The sequence below is a fragment of the Neolamprologus brichardi genome, chromosome 13, assembly GCF_056152115.1.
Source record: "Neolamprologus brichardi isolate AB-2024 chromosome 13, ASM5615211v1, whole genome shotgun sequence".
In the NCBI taxonomy this organism is placed as follows: domain Eukaryota; kingdom Metazoa; phylum Chordata; class Actinopteri; order Cichliformes; family Cichlidae; genus Neolamprologus; species Neolamprologus brichardi.
Window position 1 is genome coordinate 30867801 of NC_142116.1, and position 23106 is coordinate 30890906.

A 23106-nucleotide genomic window follows, 5' to 3' on the forward strand; every position below is an offset into this window, starting at 1 on the left:
TGTATTTTATGACTACTGTTCCTTTTATTAATGTTGTTCTTTTGTAAGGTGACCTTGGGTTTTTGAAAGGCGCCCTCAAGTAAAATGTATTATTATTATTATTATTATTATTATTATTATTATTATTATTATTATTATTATTATTATTATTATTATTATATTGCACTTCTATTTTTTTGTTTTTGAAATCTGCATAAAATTGCACTTTAAATTTAAATTTTAGATTTAAAGTTCTGCTAAAAGCTTAAATAAAAAGATCAGTATTGCTGAACTATAAAATATTTTGGGTGCAGTGTACTTTTTGCATCCAGGTATAACAGAATAGCTTTAGTGTTTAGTTTTTTTAAACTTGAGTACAAATACAAAATGCAGCAAGCCATTGAAAAAAACAAAAAAAACCCAGTTTAATTGATTATAAAAGGCTATTGGATTCATATCGGCAGATATCCAAATTTATGATATCAGTATCAGACATAAAAAAGTGGTATGGTTTCATCTCTAGTTTATACACTACTACTACATTTAATTATTAACAATTAATAAACTCTGGCTCGCTTTCTTATAGTTTGCCTTTTAACCTGTCTTTCTCTGCTCTCTTATCTTTCTCTTTACCCTCAGTTATCACAGTGGATGGCTGCCCCTAACTGGGCATGGTTCTGCCAGAGTTAGAATAGGAGAAAAACTCCTACTAAAGAGGAGTTTCTTTCCCCCGTCATTCCCATTGTTGCCAAGTGCTCGTAGGGGGTCGGTGATTGTTGGCTTCCTGCTCAGGTAGTAGGTCTTTACCTTATAATTTAAAGTGCTCTGAGGCAAATGTTCTTCTGAATTGGTGCAATGTAAATGAAGCTCACTTTGATCAAATTGAAGTACCAGTCACTGAATATTTTCTCTTTCTGCTATAAAGACCCTCAAGATGGTTGTGTGAGAAATCCCAGTAGATCACCAGCTTCCAAAATACTCATACAATACTCTGACACATTCAAAGTCACTTAGATCGGATTTTTCTCCATTCTAATGCTTAGTTAATACTTTCTACTGAAATTCAAACCATGTTCTTTCTTCCTAAATATACTGAATTGCTGCCATGTAACTGGGTGATTAGATATTTGCATTAATAAGCGGTTTAGACAGCTGTAGCTGTTATTTTCATTTTAACTGTAATTCTACACACTTCCACCCAGCCGTCTTCCCTCCTCCTGATCTGCATTTCTTCTTTGCATACAGAAAATGTCTCATAGTAGCACTCAAGGACATCCTACACGAGCAAGCATAATGTGCCAGGAAAACACACACACACGCGTATGTGGAAGAGTGGGTTTGGGCATGTCTAGCATATATACTTTCCTTGTGGACCATATGGAACTGTGCCTGAAGGAAGGCTGGGGACAAACTCTTTAGGGACAGATGACAGTGAACAGATGCTAGGCCTCACATGCAGACTTATAAATCCAGAGAAAAACAAGCACATTCACAAACACACAGCATGCATACACAAACGCTGCACAACGTTGTAGCATTCTTTGACTGGTAATGAGGTGAGAGTGGGAGGTTGGCCAGTGTGCCTCTCACTGCCTTATGTTAGGAGTTAAGGAGGAGTTAACAGAATTAGTACTAAAAAGACAGATAATCCAAAAGCACACAAAAAGAAAAGACAATCTGTACATATACTTCGTTTATTAACATTAAGAATCATTACCATGGGAGAATGATGTGAGGATAAATTTTAGCAGATTAGAAATTCTGTATAGATCACCTGGGAGACCAAGTGATAGAACCGAGCACTAACAGAGGGTCAATGCCAACATTTTAAACAACCCTAGAACCACCAGGATGTGTCATTTTGACTCTATCCTGCAAAAACTAACAATAGTTACAAAGTTAAGACATTAAGATGAACATTGAAAAAAATTACAATTTATTTTGGGGAACTGGTTGAGTTAGCTATGCTAAAACAAAGAGGATAAAAAAACAGATCACTCACTGTGAAACAAAACAGGATATTGTCTACATTTTTTATTTGCCTACAGCTGGATACAATGCCATAAGAAATGCTTTAATCAATTAATTATTGTATGAATTATTACATGAAGGAACCTTTTAAAAAACAAGCGCGTCCATGCTCACAGGTGTACACACGGGTGATCACACACACAAACTACACCCTTTTTGGCTCCTACCTCAAAGCACACTGTGCTGTCGATCTTACGTGCTGCACAATAATGTTTAATATTTAGTATTTACTGTCATATTCCCATATATCATTGTGATGTTGTTTATTCTATTGCTCTCGTTTTCTTTTGCTTGTTTTCTTTTTTCTTTCTCAACAGGTGATCCAGGTGATCGATATATGTATTTTTTTTCTGCTTATTCTGTTGGTTTTTGTTTTTTACCCTTCTCCCCCGTCCCTCTTCTCAGCTGTTTTTCTTTCCCTCTTTCTTTCTCCCTTTTCTTTCCCCCAGTCAAGTCTGTCCCGTATTCAGCAAGTGAAAATAAAATAAACAATAAAAGGTGAATCAAATGGACCATTACGGCAAAGCTGGGATGGTCAATTTGGTAAAGCAAATCCGCTGGGCATCTTTCTTCGCCTTTAGACAATAATTCTGATGAAAAAGAGCCAAACGGGACAGGCAAAAAAATAAAAAATAAAAAAAAATAAAAATGAATTATTGCAAAAGTAGAACACTGAAAGTCTGCTCCACTTGGCCTAAAAACAATAAGATTGAGCTGCTCTGCCTAAGATTTCACTCTTTATTTCTTCAGATTAGTTCTCCGCACTTTGGACTCTCAGCTCATTTCAGCTCAGTTCATAGCAGCGAGGGAAATGTAGCTGTTTAAGCTAGTACAAGTACCTGACCCAAGGTAGCATTTTCCCTTACTTTGATCCAAGCATAGATTGAAACTACAGATGTAAATACCAATACCTCCTTTTATATAAATTAAGTCAATGAATATGAATAGGTAATATAAAAAAAAAAAAATGTATAGTTAAAGTGTGAACATCCTACCTTTGGAAGCCTCCGTGCCATACGGGTTGCTGCCGCTGTCATTTAGGTCAGGCAACCAGGCGTCTTTTACTGCAGACTTGAAGACGTGCCGGTTATCTAAGCTCTGGATGGGCCTGAAGTTGCTGCGCAGATACTCCACCGACTTAACATGGTCTTGTTGCTCTGTGGTGAAGATGGAGTAGAAAGCCTCCAACTGGTGGTAGCAGGGAAAGTGAACATTGCAGCAAAATAGAGATACGAGTGGAGACAGGTAGTTATTACCAAGCAGAAGTCAATTTGGTTATTTTGAGTGTCTTTTCTTTCTTTCTTTTTTTGCACTTATCACACAGAAGTAAAAGCCAATTTTACTGACAAAATAAAACACAGCATTTCACAAAATTTAAGAATATGAGCAGGAAAATAAAGAAACTTTGATGCTTGGGTCACTGTACCTAGTGCTCTGATTACCAGTAGGACCACTGTTACCTTCCCTCCACACCTTCTTGACTTTTTCTCTCAGCCCAGTTCTTGTGTTCCTTCTCCCTGATGTTGCTATCATTCAGTATTGTTGCATTTATCACAACAGCCATCTTCCTCTGAATCCTCTTCTTGTCCACCACTGTCTGGTTGGTTAGCCATCACCAGTTTGTCAGTATCTGAAAATCCCATAGGATCTTAGTTTGGTCCTTCTCGACCACTCTCTGCCTTCGTTTCACCAAACCCCCAAGCCTCAGTGTCACCTTTGTTCTCTTCTGAACCACCATTTTGACCTCAGGACTTCCAGGCCATACTCTGCACAGATGTTCTTGTATACTATGTAGAGATGGCACAATACCACTTTTTTATGTCCGATATTGATATCATGAATTTGGATATCTGCCGATACCAACATGAATCAGATATAGTGTGTTTTGTAATCAAACTGTTTTTTATAAATAACTTGCTGCATTTTGTATAAGTTCATACTCAAGTTTTAAAAACAAAACAAAACACTAAAGCTATTCTGTTATACTCATATGCAAAAAATACACTGCACCCAAAATATTTTATAGTTCAGCAAAACTGATCAATCTAATAAACTTAAACCTGCTCCATCCTCCCTATTCTGGTATCGTAAAAACCCTCTACTGCATGACATGGGGAAAAAAATATTTCTCCCTATTTTGGGGGAACTTTAGGGTCCCTAATAATATATCAATCATAAAATTTGACACCCTGCCCCCCCCCCCCCCCCCCCCCCCAAACAGATATTGGTTTGTTGCTTCAAGGCAACACTGTGCAACAAGGGTAGTAAAATGCCGAGTTATTCTATAATAGGAATGAAAGTCACACCACCTTCAACTCTTCATCTTATTGGAAAGAGATGTGCCTGGTAGCATTATTTGAAGAAAAAAAAAAAAGTTTTATTTTTTTTGAAGGGCCAGTGTAAGGCATGAAAATGTGGTTTGTTGCCTCAGGGCAATGCTATGCAGTAGAGGGTTAAAGAGAACTTAGCAGAAATATTAAACAACCTAACTAATAGGGTTGCCAACTCCCAGCAAAAATATTAGGGATCCGCCCCCCACCCTCCACCTCACAATGCTTAATCGACATAATCAACTTTAATTTAATGCACGTGTAAAACAAATGCACTAGTGATGTGTCGTTCGCGAACGAAACGGCTCTTAGAGCTGGATCTTTGAAATGAACGACGTGAGCCGGATCCTTATTGGGAGCCGTGGTTTGTTTTTTTTTTTTTTTCCTTCTCTCACCCTCTCTCTCGCACTTTTTTTTTCGCTTCACTCCGCACGCGAGCCTTGTGCTTGCTCTCAGCAGAGGGGGGAGGGGCAGTAGTTACACTCGCAGTAACACAGGAACAGAGCGGGAGGGAGAGAGAAAGAGAGCCAGGGACAACAACCTCACATTAGAAAGGTATAGTAATCATCCACAACTATTTTCAGTTGCAGATGATAAAGGATTCAGAAAGTTTATTCATGCAGGTCCATATGACAGAGAATGTATATCTTCTTTTTGTTTTCATATTTTAATTTACATTTAATTGTGTTGTGGTTTGCAGTGTTTTGTGTTGTTTCACTTTAAATTTGTAAAAGGAAAAAGCTGAAAATTTAAACAGTTAAAAGTTGAAATGTAAATAGTTGATTTTTGTATTATATGATTTATTTATTACATTTTATGTGGAGTGAATAAATAAAAGTATATTTACGGTGGCCCCTAGAGACAAAGCACGTACAAACCCGAAAACACGTACAAAACACAACAGAAGTGCTCCAGGATGCTAGGGGGCAGTGTTGAGCTTTTGTTACCTAGTGGCTACACAAGCCAGGAAGTAACAACGACCGGATTTGGTGTGTGGTAATAACAGGTAAATGAACTTTTTTTTAAAATTATTTGAATATATATGTGTGCTTGTGTATAAACAATACACACATGCTTTCAATTGTGTAATTTAAGTGATCTGGGTAGTTGTTTTGAAGTTCAGTTAACGCTAGAAATGTGTTTTGGAGTTTGTACGTGTTTTGTCTCTAGGGGCCACCGTATATATTTATATATAAACATATATAAATAAAACCACATTTTTTTACATTAGTAATTCCTTATGTGCATAATTTCATATTGTTGTTAATAATAAATTAAATAAAGCAACAAAACAACCTAAAGAGCCGGTTGGGAGTCGAAAGAACTGGTTCTTTTTAGTGAGCCGAGCCGAAAGAGCCATTTCTCTAAAAAGAGCCGGAAATCCCATCACTATTTCCCTCCCAGGCTTCTAGACTTCTGATTGATCAAAATTTTGTTTTTAGCCTTTACATGTGGACAGACGTTTTTGTTTTGTTTTTTTAAACTGCACGTGTGGATGGGATTTTTTTTTTAAAACGAAAATGGAAAATCTCTGTTAGAGTGAATTGTTAAATGTTGTCATTTTTATGCTTACCATCTCTACATTGTTTCAAACGGTGTGATCAAAGACATTCCTTTGCTCCCCTCTCCAGCCTGTCGAATGGTGGGGGAGGCTGTAGTATTTTATTACAGGCACATCCCCTGTGAAGGTTCTGTTTTGTTGTTTAGTAAACTTCCTGCCCTTTATGACCTCACTTGTGTTGTGCATGGTGAACCAAAGGAATTGAGCCATATATAGGGTGTGGGGGAGACTACTCTTTTTATGACCAAGGATGTTGTTAAAAACAGTTGTTATCAGGAAGTCACGCACACAGAAAGACACACACACACAATGCCATATCTTTTGTAACCATAGGGGGGTTTTACAATGGGAGGTGCTTGTGTGTACTGTAACTGTTTTCAATAAAAGGCGGCAAGCGGAGGCCTGAGTCGAGGTCGTCTGTGGTAGGATTCAGAGTGCTCTGAGACACCGCTGTTGCCTTGCTTCCTTCCTTCACGGAAATAAGTCTCATGAGTCAGCGAGGTCTAAGTTTAGACTCAACAATCTCCATTTTTAAAAATACCTGTGTACGTGTGGACATTGCCTAAGTATATTTATATGAAAATCAAAATCACCATATCAGTATTTATTCTGAGGTATTTTACAATGTCATGTTACAAATGTTAAAATGTTCTGAACCATCTCAGGTGGAAGCATTAACTCACCCATCCTACTTAGAATTGGTACTCACAGGTTAATCTCACTAGTATTTCTCTGTTGACATCTCAATTTTAGGGCAATTGTGAAATGAGTCGATACACATGTGTCCACACACACACAGTCTGTTTGAAAGGAACGATTTTTGGTGAGCTGTCATGTAAGTATCTGAGCATCGATCCACTCTGCCCCTTTTTGCTAACCCTACTTCAACTATCATCCAAAACGAAAGTGTTTCAAAAAGCAAAACTCAACAGGTCTTTGATTTTATTCACTTCAGGCTGAACCTCGTTTCGAAAACCTGAGCCCAAAGCAACCGTAAGTCAATCACAAAATGAAAAGTGCCACTGAAAGTCCAGGAGGTAGCTTACAAAAGCTGTATTCAGGAGTTTCCTGTCATGTCAAATGTTTACGTGCAGTAAAGTTTCAGCACGTATGTCTTTATTGGCAGTGTTAAATTGATTGTACTGCTTACACGTATTGTTGGTATGTTGTCCTTTGAAAATAGAATAAACATATTCCTTCCATATACAAACATTTTAAATAAATAATATGTACTGAGCACTGTTATGTAACCTGTAGGTTTGGGTGGGAATTTTGTGAAGTGCTTTACTGAAGTAATGTGGCGGTCAAACAGGTGGTCGGCGGGCTGCAAGTGGTCACAGGTGACGGCCCTGGTTTTCCTGAGACAGGAGAACCTGGCAGTGGCCTACAGGGGTGGCAGAGGGCAGCCAGGGATTTTTGGGGCAGTGTTAATTGTCCTCTGCGCAGTCCCCTGCGTACCAAACACCCAGGCAGTAAGAGAGGACACTGAAATGAGGAGTGGCAGAAGGTCAGGTTATTTTTCCTCAGGACACAGGAAGTGGAGCTGCTGCAGGACCTTCTTTACCAAGTGGACCAGAAAAAAAAGTTTGTTATTGCTGTAAACATGGACATAATGTTGTTCTGTCAGTAGTCTGGATGCTGGATCACCTTCTTATTTATGTTAAGTAACAGGGCTTAATAATTAGGGTGGATGGATTTTCCTTCTCATTAGGGATCAAGGGGTCACTTCAAGGAGGAGTCTCTGGGAGCTTATTAGCAGAGGATTAGTGTCACTTTTGAGTGTGTGCAATCTGTATCTGTGGTACCAAATACTCAATGTTATATTTATAGAGCACTTTTCTCAACACTTTGGAGCTCAAAGTACTTTCTATAAAACCACACACACACACACACACACACACACACCATTAAGTGCACTGCATCTGTTATTCTGCTCAAGCTGGCCTGGTTACACAAGATTTCCTTCACAATTACAACATGATGGACGTAGTAAATAACATCACACATAACACTGAGTTGAACTGAACAATGGTTATCTTTGCATTTCCCAAAGAAAAACTTTGACAGTTTTAAAGTATAAACTGCTGAAGGCACAGGGCAAGTTTAACATCAGGGCTCTTTATTTAACGCTTACTTCCATACTGTTCATATTTGGTGCTTTGACAGTATGATTAAGGCCAAATCTTCCCTTTTAATAAAGTCTACACCAAAAGCGGAAGGACAGATCAATTAGGAGTGGAGTTATTTAACACATTTTCAGACAGCAGAGTGTTTAGGTTTTACAACTTAATTGGAGAAAATTATCACTCAGGTCACTTTTTATCTAAAGCACGGAGTAATAACAGCCACAGTGATTAAAAACAAACCTCGAACTGCTAGGATTTATCATATAGGTTTGTGTAACCATTGCATTGTAATAATAGTTTTTTGCACTTCAAGTCACCCTGCATATTAAGCTCATAGCTCTTTTATAGATCTGTTTCACACTTTAATATTGTCTTCTTTTGTTTATTTGTACCATTTGTATTTTATATGTTTTATTTCTATTTTATATATTAACCGGCGTCTGTGTGTGGACAGCAAAGAACGAATTTCATTGCACAGAGAAATGCCTTCTTTTCCTTTGGACACATGACAATAAACACTTTGAATCTTGAATCTTCAACCGTTAAACACTAGTTTAAATGCTTTATCCTAAAAAAAACAAACAAAAAAACCCCCCAGAATAACTCGTAATTACCCTTTATAAAGCTCAATATCAATTCAACATTTATTAATATTTAGAACAAAAAACTTGATTATTGCATACTTGTCTTGCCCATTCAAAACAGTGATAGAAAACTTTGTGTGTATGGGACTTGCCACTGTTTCACTGTGTAAGTTTATAACCCTTTTCATGATTTCTTTTTTAAGAGATCAGGTAGCTTAGAGTAAATTAATTGTAAGTTGTTTATTTTCAGACTATGTAGTTACATTGCAGATTATTGTGCTTGCAGGCATAATGCACTTTTCTTTATATAGCGCCTTTCTAATCTTACTGACCACTCAAAGCAGAGCATGTTATTCTATACACTTAAAGCACTTTATGTACGTTGCATCCACAGCTAATTTAGAATAACCAATTAATATAACATGCTTGTCTCTGGAACAGGAATGCCTGAAGGAAACATTCACAGGGATACACAGGCCATCTAAACTGCAGGATATGCAGGAACCTTCCTTTTCGAGTATCTAGGAAACGTTTTACTACAAGACGACAGTGCAAACCACTTTACCACCATGCCTCTTATCAATCCATCTTCTCTCTAGGCATCCTCTGTAGGATTTCTGTTCCTTGTGTGCAATATATATATGATCACTCCTGAGCTGTTTTACTATTTCAAAGTTTAGAACTCCCACGACCCATCAAGAACCACCAGCTGCCTGTCTCTGTCAAAACCTGAGCAAACAGATCAGATAAAAATGCACACGGACATGACTTTCTAATACCACCATTTTTCTTGGTAGTGGACCTGCCAATTCCAGTACCATACCTGTTTGAGTATGAGTTCACCCTTGGCAAATGTGATAGGGTCTCAAGGAGATGTGGAAAATGTTACCCTGCCTACAACATCACTCAACATGACAGATTTGGTGGTGGGTCAGTAATGGTCTGGGGAGGTATAGCCATGGAGGGACGCACAATTACTGAAGCCAGGATGCTATACCAGATGTTCTCCATGGAACCATCCAAAACATACTGTCAATGGCAAGAGAATAACATGAGAACAGCCCCACCAATACTGGAGATGAACCAATCCTGTTCTACTGAGCATATGGGAGAAGGATACAGCAGAGGACCACAATGCCCAGTGGCTAGTGGACCTAAGAACAGATTAAAGCACAGTGGCAGACATCCAAGAGCAAGTTTTGTCTAAGAGCTGGACAGAACAGGCCCTGGCATGATTCACATCTACTGGCTAAAGCTAACTGCACTGTCTGGCAGCACAAATGAGCAAAATGCTAATAGATGAGACACAGCCAGGATGGCTAATGAAAGCCTGGACAGTCCTAATCCCAAAGTCAACTACCTGACTCAGCACAACATGAAAGGAACCTGCCAGCCATCATAGTGTCTAACATGAACAGGCACATTGCCCAGTACATGGGTGGGGCACAGACAGGAATTTGGCAGAATCACTAGAGGGGCGAAACACCAGCTGCTGGCAGATAGGACAGTCACTCGAGACTGTAAGACCAGACTGACCAGCATGTGCACCTCCTGGATTGATTACAGGAACACTTATGACTCTAACACGTGGACCTGAAATGTCTAGAACTATAAAAGATCAATGGAGGGGATGTGGAGAACAACACTGGAGGCTAGCCTCAGCCAGATCATTAACAAAACTGACTTCAGATACTAACTATAGTCTGTGAAGGTTCTCAGTCATCCAGGTCATTGTAGTGTAATGGGGAAGGCTTTAGGACCCAGGGGACACAATGGAGGGTATAAAAGAGGAAGTAGCAGCAGGTGCTCTTCATTTCCACTGAGGAGCGGCTGGTTGTGTGAGTAGGTGAGGAGCCTGAGAAGTTTTAATTGTCTGCTACACAAACGGTTGTTTTAAACCTCTACAGCAGAGGTTCGAGGTACAGGCTGTTTTTCTTTTAGTGCTTTTTAAAAATTTGTTGAAATGCATTTGATGTTTATTGTATTTTATGTTTTTAGTAGTGATTTTAGACGATAAGCCAGGTGTGCAGCAAACAGTTGTCTGCTGGAGGTATGTTAACTTAATATATTTGACATTAAAAAAAAGTATATTTATGCACTATAATCTAATTTATATTGTATTGCCTCCTGCAGGGCAGGCTGCACATGTGAATTTGTCACTGTTTTTTTCCTCCTTCTCCTGTTTTGTTGCATCTTTGGTTTTAGTAGGGTCACCTTTTAAAACTGTTTTTTATGCCGGGTTTGTTTTTATTTTTACTGGGCTGGTGCAATATTAGTCGGGCAATGTGCAATCCCTGAGCTGGGCTCTTACCTTAGGGGACGTAGGTCTTTTAGAGGTGCTCTGTGTGGATTTGCAGTGAATAAGTTTTAAGAGTGATTTTAGTGCCACCGATTATTGCCTGAACTAAAACACTTAGTGCATGCGATAAGTGTTCTGTTGGGCTCGTATTTATTTGGGGTGGATTTGTTTCTTTTAAAGCAACGAGCATCTGGGACCACCGGGGTAGAGCAACCCTCAGGTGATAGTTGCATTGCTGGCAGGTTGCACCAATAACACTATCTTGTGGTCGTTAGTGACCTTTTCCATTTAGATGTTTTAGGCTTTTTTTTTGCAAACCCTTTGTGTTCTTTTAAAATAATAAATTTTAACATATCTGACTGATATTGACCCTCTTGTCCCGTTTATTCTGGGCTCATTCCTGTGAGAGCTTTGGGCCTGAAAGTTTGCACAAGTAGTATAGAGGCCCTTAGCGGTTACTCGGTGGCTTTTACTCGCCACAGTAGTCTAAGGAGCTTGGGAAGAAAAGCGTCTGGATTTTTTTAAAGTTGCTTGAAGACCTTTTACCTCTCATCTGAGAAGCTAAGTTAATTCCCAATAAAACAAACAAACATCTGTCTCCTATTTTTTGTCACACAGGAAAGAAGCATCAATATCTGATGAGAAGACTTATTTATTTCTTTTTGTTAGTTTTTTTTTATCAACAGGAGAAGAATATCTCTAACAAGTTGATTTGTTCACATTTTCACATCTTAATTTTTAAGTGAAATGTGCATTTTGAGTTTAAACACTATGTAAGGTGACCGTTTCCTTTTGCAGTATTTGTGTGGTGCATTTTTCTATGTCTTAACAAAAGGGGAACAAAGGTGTTTAAGTTCACCTAGGATGATTTGTCTTAATTTTCACATGGCATTGCTTGAATTTGACCCTGAAAAAGGCGTATGAACCCTGTTTCAGTTTCACTTATTGTAATAAAATCTTGTCATGTACGCTCCACTTCTGTGTTAAATCTGCTCTGAGTCCAGTCTGTATGGCTCACACCGTACAGACTCCGCCCAGAGCCTGCGTCCACAGAACTGCCTAGAAACAAAATCTGTATTAATATGAACATTTGAAACGCCATTTTTCTTTTTTTTTCCACCGTTTTTCCCTCACTGACCACAGCAGGGGAATCTATGTCCTTATTCAGCCATGAATCCAGCTCACCTGATTCATCACTGAGCCCCACCGTCACTGGCACCTGATAGTGCAGCGCTGCATATTCTTCCCTTGATGTCACTATTTTCAATCTGTTAGAGTGCTTAAACATGACGTAGACTACGTCCACAACAAGTCAATACAGCTGTGAATGTGACCTATTACCAATCTATTACCAATCAATAACAAAATGATTATTTTATGCATGCTTTAGTCAACCACTTACCCAGAGGATCATCAATCCCAGAAAATTCCGTCTCCTCATTTAATAAAGTCTGTCCTCCTTCCATGGCCTGGTAACTGGTCCTACCAGAGCTGTATCATTTTGAAATATACATACAACAAGCCAAACCACACCTTGGTCACACCAACCCTTTTCCACCCTGAGGACGTCCAACGCCATCCCAGTCTGGACTGTCAAAGGTAACTTTTGACGCAGATTGTTCCGACAATTCTGTTTATAACATTTCCTGGTCAGAATAGCCAATCTCTGCACACTGGAATAACCATAATCAACATGGTCAGCTTTTTACTGACTGTTGTTATATTATAGATTCCAACGCTTCATCCTCATGTGCTACATTATGTTTATCTAGATCTCCATTCTGTCTCTAAATTTTGGAGAATTTTATGATTGGTGTCAAATTTTAAGAATTTGATCATAGGTGATATTTATGGTGTTATCACCCCCATCTTACCTTTCCCACTTTTGGTGATATTCCTCCCTCGAATATTTGCAATTACCCCTTTGGTGGCGAAAAACTGTTGGTGTGGTCAAGTGGGTGCTGTAAAAACAAAAGCTCAGGACAGGACAGTTATCAGTCATGTGCTTCATACAGACTTTGCATATATTTTGATTTCATATTGATCCTCTGAGTGTAATGGTACATTTTAATCTGAATTTATCAAAACTAAACACAATAGGTTTCTTTCTGTACTTTGCTCTTGTTCTCTTGCAGTGCCACGTCCTATCACATGCCCCTGTCGGTTATATTCTACTTTTCTAAATTATTGACGCGGACCAGTGTTTGTTATTACATATCTCTATTTTGAATGCGACAAGTCTACCATTCCCCTGTTATTCATAGATATTGTTAAAGTTTTGGCTTTTTCCTCTATAAAAGTTAATTGACCTTTTACTGAGGCCTGCTATGGTTAATAGTAACATAATAGTAACCTCCTACTCTACCATCAGCAATTTCTATGTCGTCGCCCGCAGTGCCGCCATCAACAGACTCACTGCCTGTGGCTGCCATTCCACCAGAGGTCACTGCACTTCCTGGTCCTAACTCACCTGGTCCTGTCTCTACCAAGCCCCGTACATTGTGCCCAGTGCCTGCAAAACTGCCTGACGATTTGTAGTTATGTGCCTGCAGCTGCATCCCATTCGGTCGGCATTTGGACCTGCTTCGCCGCCACCGCTGGCTCCACGGTCGACCTCTGGGTCGACCTCCTGAACTGTCTGGCCTGTAGAAAAGTAACACTCCTAAAGAGCCCAGATGAGCGCATCAGAACTGTAGAAGTCCTAGTGCAGGACAGAACCTATATCAGACCTGTTTTATATATTAATATAACAGGAGCTTGTTACCCTGCTGGGATAACAAGCTCCTGACCATTCACAGAGGATTTCACCCCAAATCCAGCACACTGAATCTGTACGCTATAACCATGTCCAGGATAAGACAATGAACATCCACGAGTACATCAGACAACTGACCACATGCTCAGTGAACCTCAGACAGCAGAAACCCAAGAAAGAGGAGCAAGAGCAGCCAAAATGGGAGACACCCACTAGGGTGGTCAAGAATGACTGTGCTAAAATCCTGTGGGACTTCCAGATACAGACGGACAAACTGATGATGGCTAACCAACCGGACATAGTAGGGGTGGAGGAGAGGAACGGCCATAGTGTTAGACGTAGCCATAGCAAATGACAGCAACATCAGGAAAAGGGGACACGAGGACCCTCATGCTCACAGGCCCGTAGTAGAGAACCCGAGCTTAAGGGATAGACCGCCAGCAGAGGAGAGAGGGGAGTTCTTTACATTTTATAAAATAAGTTGTGGTTAATTAACTTCAGCATTAACATAGAATAAAAATAAGGTTTTAAATATGTTTAAATGAGTGGTGTTATTCTTATATAACTAAGGAAACAAGTTGACACAGCTGTATTACTGGCATGCTTCTTACCTGTTTGTAAGAGAAGTAGACAGGACTGCTGAAAATGATCCACTCTACCACCTTGCTGCAGGGTGGAGTGGTCAAAGAGCCAGTGTAACGATAATAACTTCCCAGCGAGGATGGCAGCAGGTCCTTAAGCACAAATGGCTCCAGAAAGGTCTCCTTTTCTGTTTGAAAGATAGCAGGACAAATAGTTTCAATCAATGCAATACAATCTATATAACAAGCTTTATTTCCCTGCAAATTGAAGTGGCAAGGGTTCAGACTTGGGTTTAATGTCTTGATTTCCTTTGATTTGTGCTTTCATAATTTAGCATCCCCAAGAGATGACAGAGAAAACAACATATGATTGTCAGCCTTGAAGTAACATTGTCAACTTTGACATAACTTAGTGTTTCACTCTTTAACAAAACGCCCAAGAACATGGGTGGGTAAAAAAGCTTTGAAGATGATGAAAAAAAAGAAGAAAAATGTTGGCAGAAGACACCATAACAAAAAAGACACCTGTGCTTCTTTTACAAACCGCCTTGCAGTTTGTTGCAAGGTAGCCAGTGAATGTGTCTGCACCATCAATGTGAAATCAAAAGGCTGAATGAAAGGCTCTAATAGCAAACACAGGGACCCAGTGTCTTTGCAGGTTTACAGATGGAAAGGTTCATTATAGCAATGATATCCAGGAATGATGAGAAATGTGAGTTGTGGGGGGAGGACCATGTGGTTCTCTTTTGTCAGGTTATTTATTTATATTTAATGTTTGTAGAAGTTACATGTTTCAGATCATCAAACTAATTTGACTATTAGACAAAGATAACAGCAGGGAAGGTGAAACCAAAGGGAAGGTAAACACAGAGTGCATTTTCAAAATGATGATTTCATTCATTATCCAAACCCACCTGGGCCTGTGTGGACAAGTAATTGCCCCTCTTGTTAAATCATGAAGTAACTGTGATTAATTTGTTGGAATGTTGAGTTCAGTTTCACTCAGGCTTGATCACTGGCAGACCTGTTGAATCAACGCATCACTCAGGATCTGTTTGACAATGTGAAGGAGGCTAAAAGATGTCAAAAAGCAACACACCATGCCACAATCTAAAGAAACAACTGAGAATCTATCAGTCTGGAAAGGCTTATGTTTTGAAGGAAGGCTCAGAGGAGGTTGGAGCTTGTTACCATCATGGGCTCATCCGGTCAGGATGAGAACGAACAGTCAACAATCACTTGCAAGTTTCTTGTTTTACTGAATAATGAGCAAAAGGAAAGACACGCATGGACTGCTAACTGAAAGGAAATAAAGGAAATAAAGTGTGTCACTCAGTAACTCAAAATAATACATGAACTCCATGAACTACATGAACCAGCGGTGGCAGCGAAGCAGGTCCAAATGCCGACCGAGTTGCAGTTATTTCTGCCAAATGACAGTATTTCTGTCAAATTATAGTATTTGTGCTAAAACATAGTATTTCTACTATATTATATTTTTCTTTCTAAATATAGCATTTCTGCTATATAATTGTATTTCTGCTATGTTATAATATTTGTGTTAAACCAGAGTATTTGTGCTGAAACATAGTATTTCTGCCAAATGATAATATTTCTGTCAAATTATAGTATTTGTGCTAAAACATAGTATTAATTCAAAATTACAATATTCATAGTTCATCACAGTGTCTCTGGTAAATCACAGTATTTCTGCTATGTTGTACTATTTTTCTAAATCATAGTGTTTCTGTAATGTTTAAGTATTTTTGGCTAAATATATTCTTTCTGTTATCTTATACTATTTCTCCTAAATTCTTGTATATTTGAGAAGTTATCATGTTTCTGCTAAGTTACAATATTTCTGCCAAGTTCTGCTATGCTATTGTATTTCTGCCAAGTATTATGTTTCCTCTAAGTTATTACTTTTTGGCAAAGTTCCTTTGCTTCTGCAAAGTTTTTACAATTTCTGCAACTTTTCAGCTTTTTCAGCTAGTTTTTGCAGACAGCTTCAGCTTTAAAGCATCCACACTGCATTTTCGCAGGAAATGCAAATTTTTCTAGTTCATATTTATGTTTAAAAAACATTGTTTTAGTGTGTTCAATAAATGTTTATCTTGTTTGGCCCGCGACCTAAAGTGTGCCTTGAGTTTTGGCCCCCTGTGCAATTGAGTTTGACACCCCTGGTTTATAGCATCCTGCCATGCAATTGCATTTGTCCCTAACCACCAGAAACCCTCACGTTAACTTTTATCGAGTGGAAAAAAGTTTGTGTTCATCCTTCAGCTTCACTGTGCTAATGTTATGCTAACGTGGCTGTTTTGCTAGCGATCACGTAGGACATCATTATATACCAGCTAGTCCGACTTCAGTAACACTACATAACGTCACTCCTGTTTAGTTTCCTGTCTTCATTTACGTTGGAAGTGATAGCAGAGCAGGCATTTGAATTTTTTCAGAAATCTCCCAGTCAGAACATGCTACATCATGCTTAGGTAACTAGCGAAAGTAGCGAGCTAACTTCCTGCTAACTTCTAACTCCGTTGAATGTAATAAATTCTGTTTTCATGGATGCCTGGATGTTAAACTTCATAGTTACACCTGGTAAAGCAGCAATGCTGATCATTTTATTAAAGATGAAAGAATTTAGACAGTTTTTAACTCTCAGTGATGCTGCAGTGTTTGTTTGACTTTGGACCTGAAGCGGAGTTTAGGACCCAGATTACTCCCAGATTTACGAGCACCTTAGTCCGACAAATACGGCAATAACGACGGCCGCTTGCACGTTCTACAAAAACTGTGCTTTGTTGTGTATCTGACGGACGAAAGCTAAACCAGTTCCACATCACTGAAGTTGCACCATTTTACAAACTAATTCTGGTTCTTCCGTTTCACTCAACAATCCGCTTTCCCCCTTCTCGTTCTCCGTTGCCGCTGTGATTTTTTCCGCCATGTGCGTATGAAAACAAAGGCACTGCGCATGCGCGTTTTACCCATATTCTATCGCGATATTTCATTTTCTTATCGTTGCCTAACATTGTACTGGTATTACCGTGAACGGTATAATATGGCCCAGCCCTACTCAGAGGCAACTTTGTTCAGTGAGTTTTCATGTAAAATGCAACAAGGCATGAGGTTCCCTCTGATTTCTTCCTGTTTAAAGGGATTTCTTTCTCTCTTGTGGATGCTTATTCATAGCATATCATCTGATCCTCTAACGGTGAAGATTTTCACCTTACAGTATATTTGAATAAAATGGAAATGGACTAAACTGATTAACACTGGATGCTACATAACTGACATGCTATGATTTTGCTTTGAAATAATTTAAAAGCCTTTATTATGTTTTGCACTATAAACAACCAATGTTTTAGTCTATATTTCAACACCGTGGAAAGTCAATGCCTATCTTCCAATGAATTATGAGATTAGCAGCTTAGCCACCCATGACTCTGTCACTGTTTTACCACTGTTCCTTTCTTCGGACCACTTTCGATATATGGTGACCCCTACAAACCAGGAACACCCCACAACTGCATTTCATCCTTTTGTCAGACTTACTAAAATCTGTATGGTTGCCAGTTCTTCCTGTTCTAATGCATTCACTTCAAGGACACAATATTCACTTGCTCACAAATATATCCCACCCACTAACAGGTGCCCTGATGAAGTGTGTGATTCGCCTCACCTGTTAGTGGTCATAATGTTATCCTTATCCTCAGAATTGTTTTTAGTTTAAAAAATATGTTATACGGATTTCAAAAATATGTTTTCTCTTGATTTTATATATTAGGGGAAATCTACACTATTGAAGTCCTTCCTCTCTCAGCACTAACTGGACCTGCCACTCACCATGATGGACCACACCCTTTAGGCCATGGATTATGGGGTCAACGGCAGGATTGTCCCTTCCTCCCACCTAAGGAAGAAAAAATAAAGATATTTATTAATTGTGAAAAACAAATACTGAAAACATAAGCTTTGTAAATTATACATTTAAATGTTTATAAAATAATTTTAAAAAATAGTCTACAGTGTGAAGGTCTACAACATTAAATTCTGCTTCTGTTTCATAAATCCATGAAGGACAACAACAGTTTAACATTATTCAGTTTTACACATTTGTTTTTGCTAAATTTTGCTGTATTCTGTGCAGTGCACTTCTCACTAATTTCACCACAATGATGAACTCCATTGCAATATGGATTTTTGTTTATTTATTTAATTCAGCCTATGGCAGCTGGGATAGGCTCTCTCCCCACGTCCCCAAATTGGATAAGTGAAAGAGGATGGATGGATGAGTTCAATCTGAAACTGGTGCCTCCAATGGTGTAGTGGTTAACAGATTTTTTTAGTAAATCAAAGATTCAATTCTAGCCATTGACAAAAAATCCCCCTCAGAAACTTTGAGCAAACAGGAGATGAGAGGAAAAAACATAAGTGTGATTAGAAGAAATAAACATCAGCATTTAACAACCTCTTTAAGGTCTTTTCTATCTGAACTCACACTACTCACTCTAATTTCTAACTTTGGACCCCCCAGGCCTATCTGCAGATGATGTGTTCTGCTCATTGCAAGAACTAGAGGAAATAACCCAAAAATGTTCCCAGGCACCTCTTTTATACTCATTTGCCCTTTGCTTCCCTCGCTCTCCTGTCTTCTCTGGACATCCAATAACATACAACCACTTTATACTAGGGCAAAGGTTACTTCATTAAAATCACTTCATCACGTTTTCTTCTTTTCTGGTATTCTTAACATAGAAAATTTGATTACATTTGAACATTCACGTATTAATATACCTGACTTCATGTTTTATTCATTTTATGAAATTTTACTTCAGTTAAGTTTTTCATCTGTTCATGCTTATGTGAACAACTATTATAGCATAATTCAGTTATATAGGATTATTTTCTTTTAGTTTTTCCCTTTACTAAATCCTATGGCGGTACAGTCTCTCTCTCAATCCAACCTCTCTCAACACCTGCGTTTCATAGCCAGCCTGTCTCCTACACCAAACAGAAAGACGAAGGACTAAGCAGGCAGAGATGGATCATTATCACCCCTCTGACCATCATCATGGTTTATGGCCAGTGTACATGATGAAATACCCACCTCAGAACGTATCAATGCGATGGTCTGATTCTCAACAACAGATACGCTGAACTCATGTACATTGAACTTTCTGGAATGAAAAAAAGCCTCTTAACACTGGCCCTTGGGTGACTAAACAAATCTGACCTTTGACTTCAAGAGATCAGTGAGGGGTGCTACAGCAGCTGTTCAAGAGCTTCAGACTTCTGGCTTGGATTTTAAAGCCTCAGTTATTCAACATGCCTGTAAACTACCCTAATTTCTGGGTCCTTTGCCCTCCCCCTCAACTGCTTCCACCAAATAAGAAACATTTGTATTTACATAAAGCGCAGGTTTTGTCTCTTAAACCATCAGGGAGACAGGCAAGGATGGCACACAGGCATGATGAGCGGAGGAAGTGGAGGAAGCCAGAATATGGAAAAATCCCACAAAAACGCAGGTAGAGTACTCTGAATAACAAATAGCTTGACACATCAAAGTCAAAAAGTACTGACTACCAGACTTACAGGTAACCGGTAGACCAAAATAGGACATAATTAAATACTCAAAGGGCTGATCTAAAACTAGGATTGGGCACGGCAGAAGAGAACTTTTGTACTGTGTTGGCTTGCCTTTCAACCTCTGAGTAGAGGCGGAAATGAGGTTGCAAATACAAGCGGCAGAAATGAGTTGGTGAGGAGTTCAGCCATTTAAGAGGGACTCAGAGTAGAGATGCCACTCCTCTACGTCAAAAGGTGCAATTTAAGGTGTTTGGGGCATCTGATTAGGACGCTTCCTAGCTACCTCCTGGGTAACACGCTGCAAAGATCTCTCAGCTGGCCAGGGAACACCTTTGGGGCATCTTTTCCAAGGTCTTGTCTGTTGTGGTAGAACCCAACCTCTATTGATCCTGTGCTTGGAACCTGTTCCTATTACCATGATCTAATCATGGCAGAGCAGTCCATCTATGTCCAGTCATTAGAAGAATTAATCTATATCAGCCACTTCTTCTATCTACTACTGGTATATGCCATACATGGCTCTGTCCTTACATGCTGGTTCCTTTTCTTTGTTTCTATACAGAGCTGCTTATGGAGGCACCAGCATCAGGTGGCTGCTCTCCCCAATCCCTCAATCCAAACTGTCCCTGATGCTCAGTACCTACACTTTCTCTTTACAAATTCTATTGGGGTTCAGTTATTCCTGAGCACAACCAAACCATGATAGCTAAATTAAAACAAATGTATCATCATCTTGATTGTGGCTTTTATACAAAAACATGTTAAAGATGTTGTACATCACCTGCTTCACAAACCACCAGCAGAACTCATCCCCCCTAATTCCACTAATACGTTTTTTTTTTCATTAACCTGTACAACTTCAATATGTGTGCAGCCCATGAAAAGAAACTAAATTAATTGTAAGGCAACGTGAGACAGCCTCAAACTTACCCAAAAAACATAAATTGTGTAGTTATTTCAAACAACTGAACAAGTTAAGAACTGGAACTACAGTAAACACCTGGTGAGAGAAACAGGCTATATGAATGGGAAAGTGGATAAATTCAAAGCTACCATAAAGACACAGTGAGACTATGGAAGACAGACTCATTTAGGACAAGAAAAAAAGAAAGGAGGACAGTGGGAATTAGAGATTTATTATTAATTCTTGTCTCTGAAGGCCCACAGGCTCGTCCCCTGAAATCCTCAGCCACAGTGCCTTACATTACAATGTCCTACTCCCAATTTCTCTTTCCATCCACTTCTCCCTTTTCAAATTATGTACCTCTCTCTCTCTCTCTCTCTTCATTCATCCCTAAAGCTCCCTTTTTCTCTCCAGAGGCGGGCTGATGCAGTGACAAATTAGAGGAAAAAAAAGAAACCACAGTTGAATGTGACATGTCCTCATATTTTTTTCCCTCTCTTTCTACAGTGATTCCTCTCACGGTAATCCATCCAAGTTGATCTATTTTGAAAGTTGGTGACCTTCACAGAAGTAACATTTTAGTGGCTTATGTGACATGTACATAGTGGCACAGATATACTTCTGTTTTACATACTGCTTCTGTTTTACGTACTATTCTAGCTCGAAAGCTCTTAAACAATTAAAAATTGATATGGATTTAATGATGCTCATGTAAATATTGGAATTATAGTTCCAGTATCAGCTAATAAAATGCACTTTTTAAAATTGTTTAAAGTAAACTTGTTTATTGTTTCAATGAAGAACAATTTTAGCAGCTTAGACTATATTTTGCACTGAATCTGGATGGCTGCTCAGATAACTGTTGACTTTGGTGAATTATCTTTCAAGAATTTAGCAGTAAAACTAATTCTTGTGACTCAATACTACGGCTCATGGTTTTTACCTGCAGTGCATTTTTTCTAATCAAATTTTACCCCTCCGCAAATCGCTACCTTATCGTGGTGGAGGGGTTTGTGTATCCCAGCGTTCCCAGACGCTATGTTGTCTAGGGGCTTTTGCCCCCTGGTAGGGTCTCCCATAGCAAATTGGTCCTGGGTGAGAGACCAAACAAAGAGCAATTCAGAAACCCCCTATGAGAAGACCACAGAGGGAACAGTTCACCCTGCCCGGGATAGAGTTACCGAGGCCCCTACCTGGAGTCAGGCCTGGGGAGGGTGCCCGAGGGCAAGTGTCTGGTGGCCGGGTCCCGGCCGGACACAGCCCAAAAAAGGGACATGGGCCCATCTTCCTGCAGGCCAGCAGGAGGCACTGTAGGGTTCGGGTGCATTGTGAGCCGGGCGGTGGCCGGAGGTCCCCGGCTACCAAGACTGGCAATTGGGACTTGTAATGTCACCTCTCTGGTGAGGAAGGAGCCTGAATTAGTGCGTGTGGTTGAGAGGTACCGGCTAGATATAGTCGGGCTCACCTCAACGCACAGCTCGGGCTCTGGAACCAGTCTCCTGGAGAGGGGGTGGACTCTGTCTCGTCTGGAGTTGCTCCTGGTGAGAGGCGGCAGGCTGGGGTGGGTATCCTGGTATCCCCTCGGCTTGCTGCCTGTATATTGGGGTTTCTCCCAGTGGATTAAAGGGTTTGTTCCCTGTGCCTCCGCATTGGGGAACAGGTCCTGACCGTCATCTCCACTTATGCTCCGATGCACTTATGCAACCTGTTGGGTGATGGGCTCTGCCAGGGCTGCTCTTTGTCACCGATGCTGTTCATAATTTTTATGGACATAATTTCTATGCGTAGCTAAGTCGCGGAAGGCTTTCACTTGGGTGGTCTCAGAATCTCATCTCTGCTTTTTGAGGATGATGGTTCTGTTGTCTTCATCGGGTGATGGCCTACAGCTCGCCTTGAAATGGTTTGCAGCCTAGTGTGAAGCGATGGGAATGAGAACCAGCACCTCCAAATCTGAGGCCATGGTCCTCAGCTGGAAAAGGGTTGAGTGCTCAGGGACGAATTCTTGCCCCAAGTGGAGGAGTTTAAGTATCTCGGGGTCTTGTTCACGAGTGACGGGAGAAGGGAGTGGGAGATTGACAGACAGATTGGTGGTGCAGCAGCAGTGCTGTGGATACTGTACCGGTCTGTTTTGGTGAAGAGAGCTGGGTGTAAAAGCGAAGCCCTGAATTTACAGGTCAATCTACGTTCCTACCCTCACCCATGGCCACAAGCTGTGGGTAGTGACCAAAAACGAACAACGAGATTGCAGATACAAACGGCGGAAATGGGTTTCCTCCGAAGGGTTGTGGCCTCTCCCTTAGAGACAGGGTGAGAAGTTCGGTCATCCAGGAGGGGCTCAGAGTAGAGTCGCTGCTCCTTCACATC

At 39.9% G+C, this 23106-nt stretch overlaps 1 protein-coding gene across 2 annotated transcripts in view; it reads right to left on the reverse strand.

Annotated features, from left to right (window-relative positions):
* The window catches only part of LOC102785259 (receptor-type tyrosine-protein phosphatase gamma-like), a 327441-nt gene that overhangs the window by 66415 nt on the left and 237920 nt on the right, over nt 1-23106 (reverse strand). For both annotated transcript variants that reach the window (XR_015719939.1, XM_087850446.1), the window contains exons 6-8: nt 18096-18162; nt 14277-14434; nt 3006-3198 (exon numbers count right to left, since the gene is read on the reverse strand). Coding sequence is in view for 1 of the 2 variants with exons in the window: in XM_087850446.1 (XP_087706572.1) it covers nt 3006-3198; nt 14277-14434; nt 18096-18162 (418 nt within the window). In the remaining variant the exon portion in view is untranslated. The remainder of the gene's footprint in view (nt 1-3005; nt 3199-14276; nt 14435-18095; nt 18163-23106) is intronic.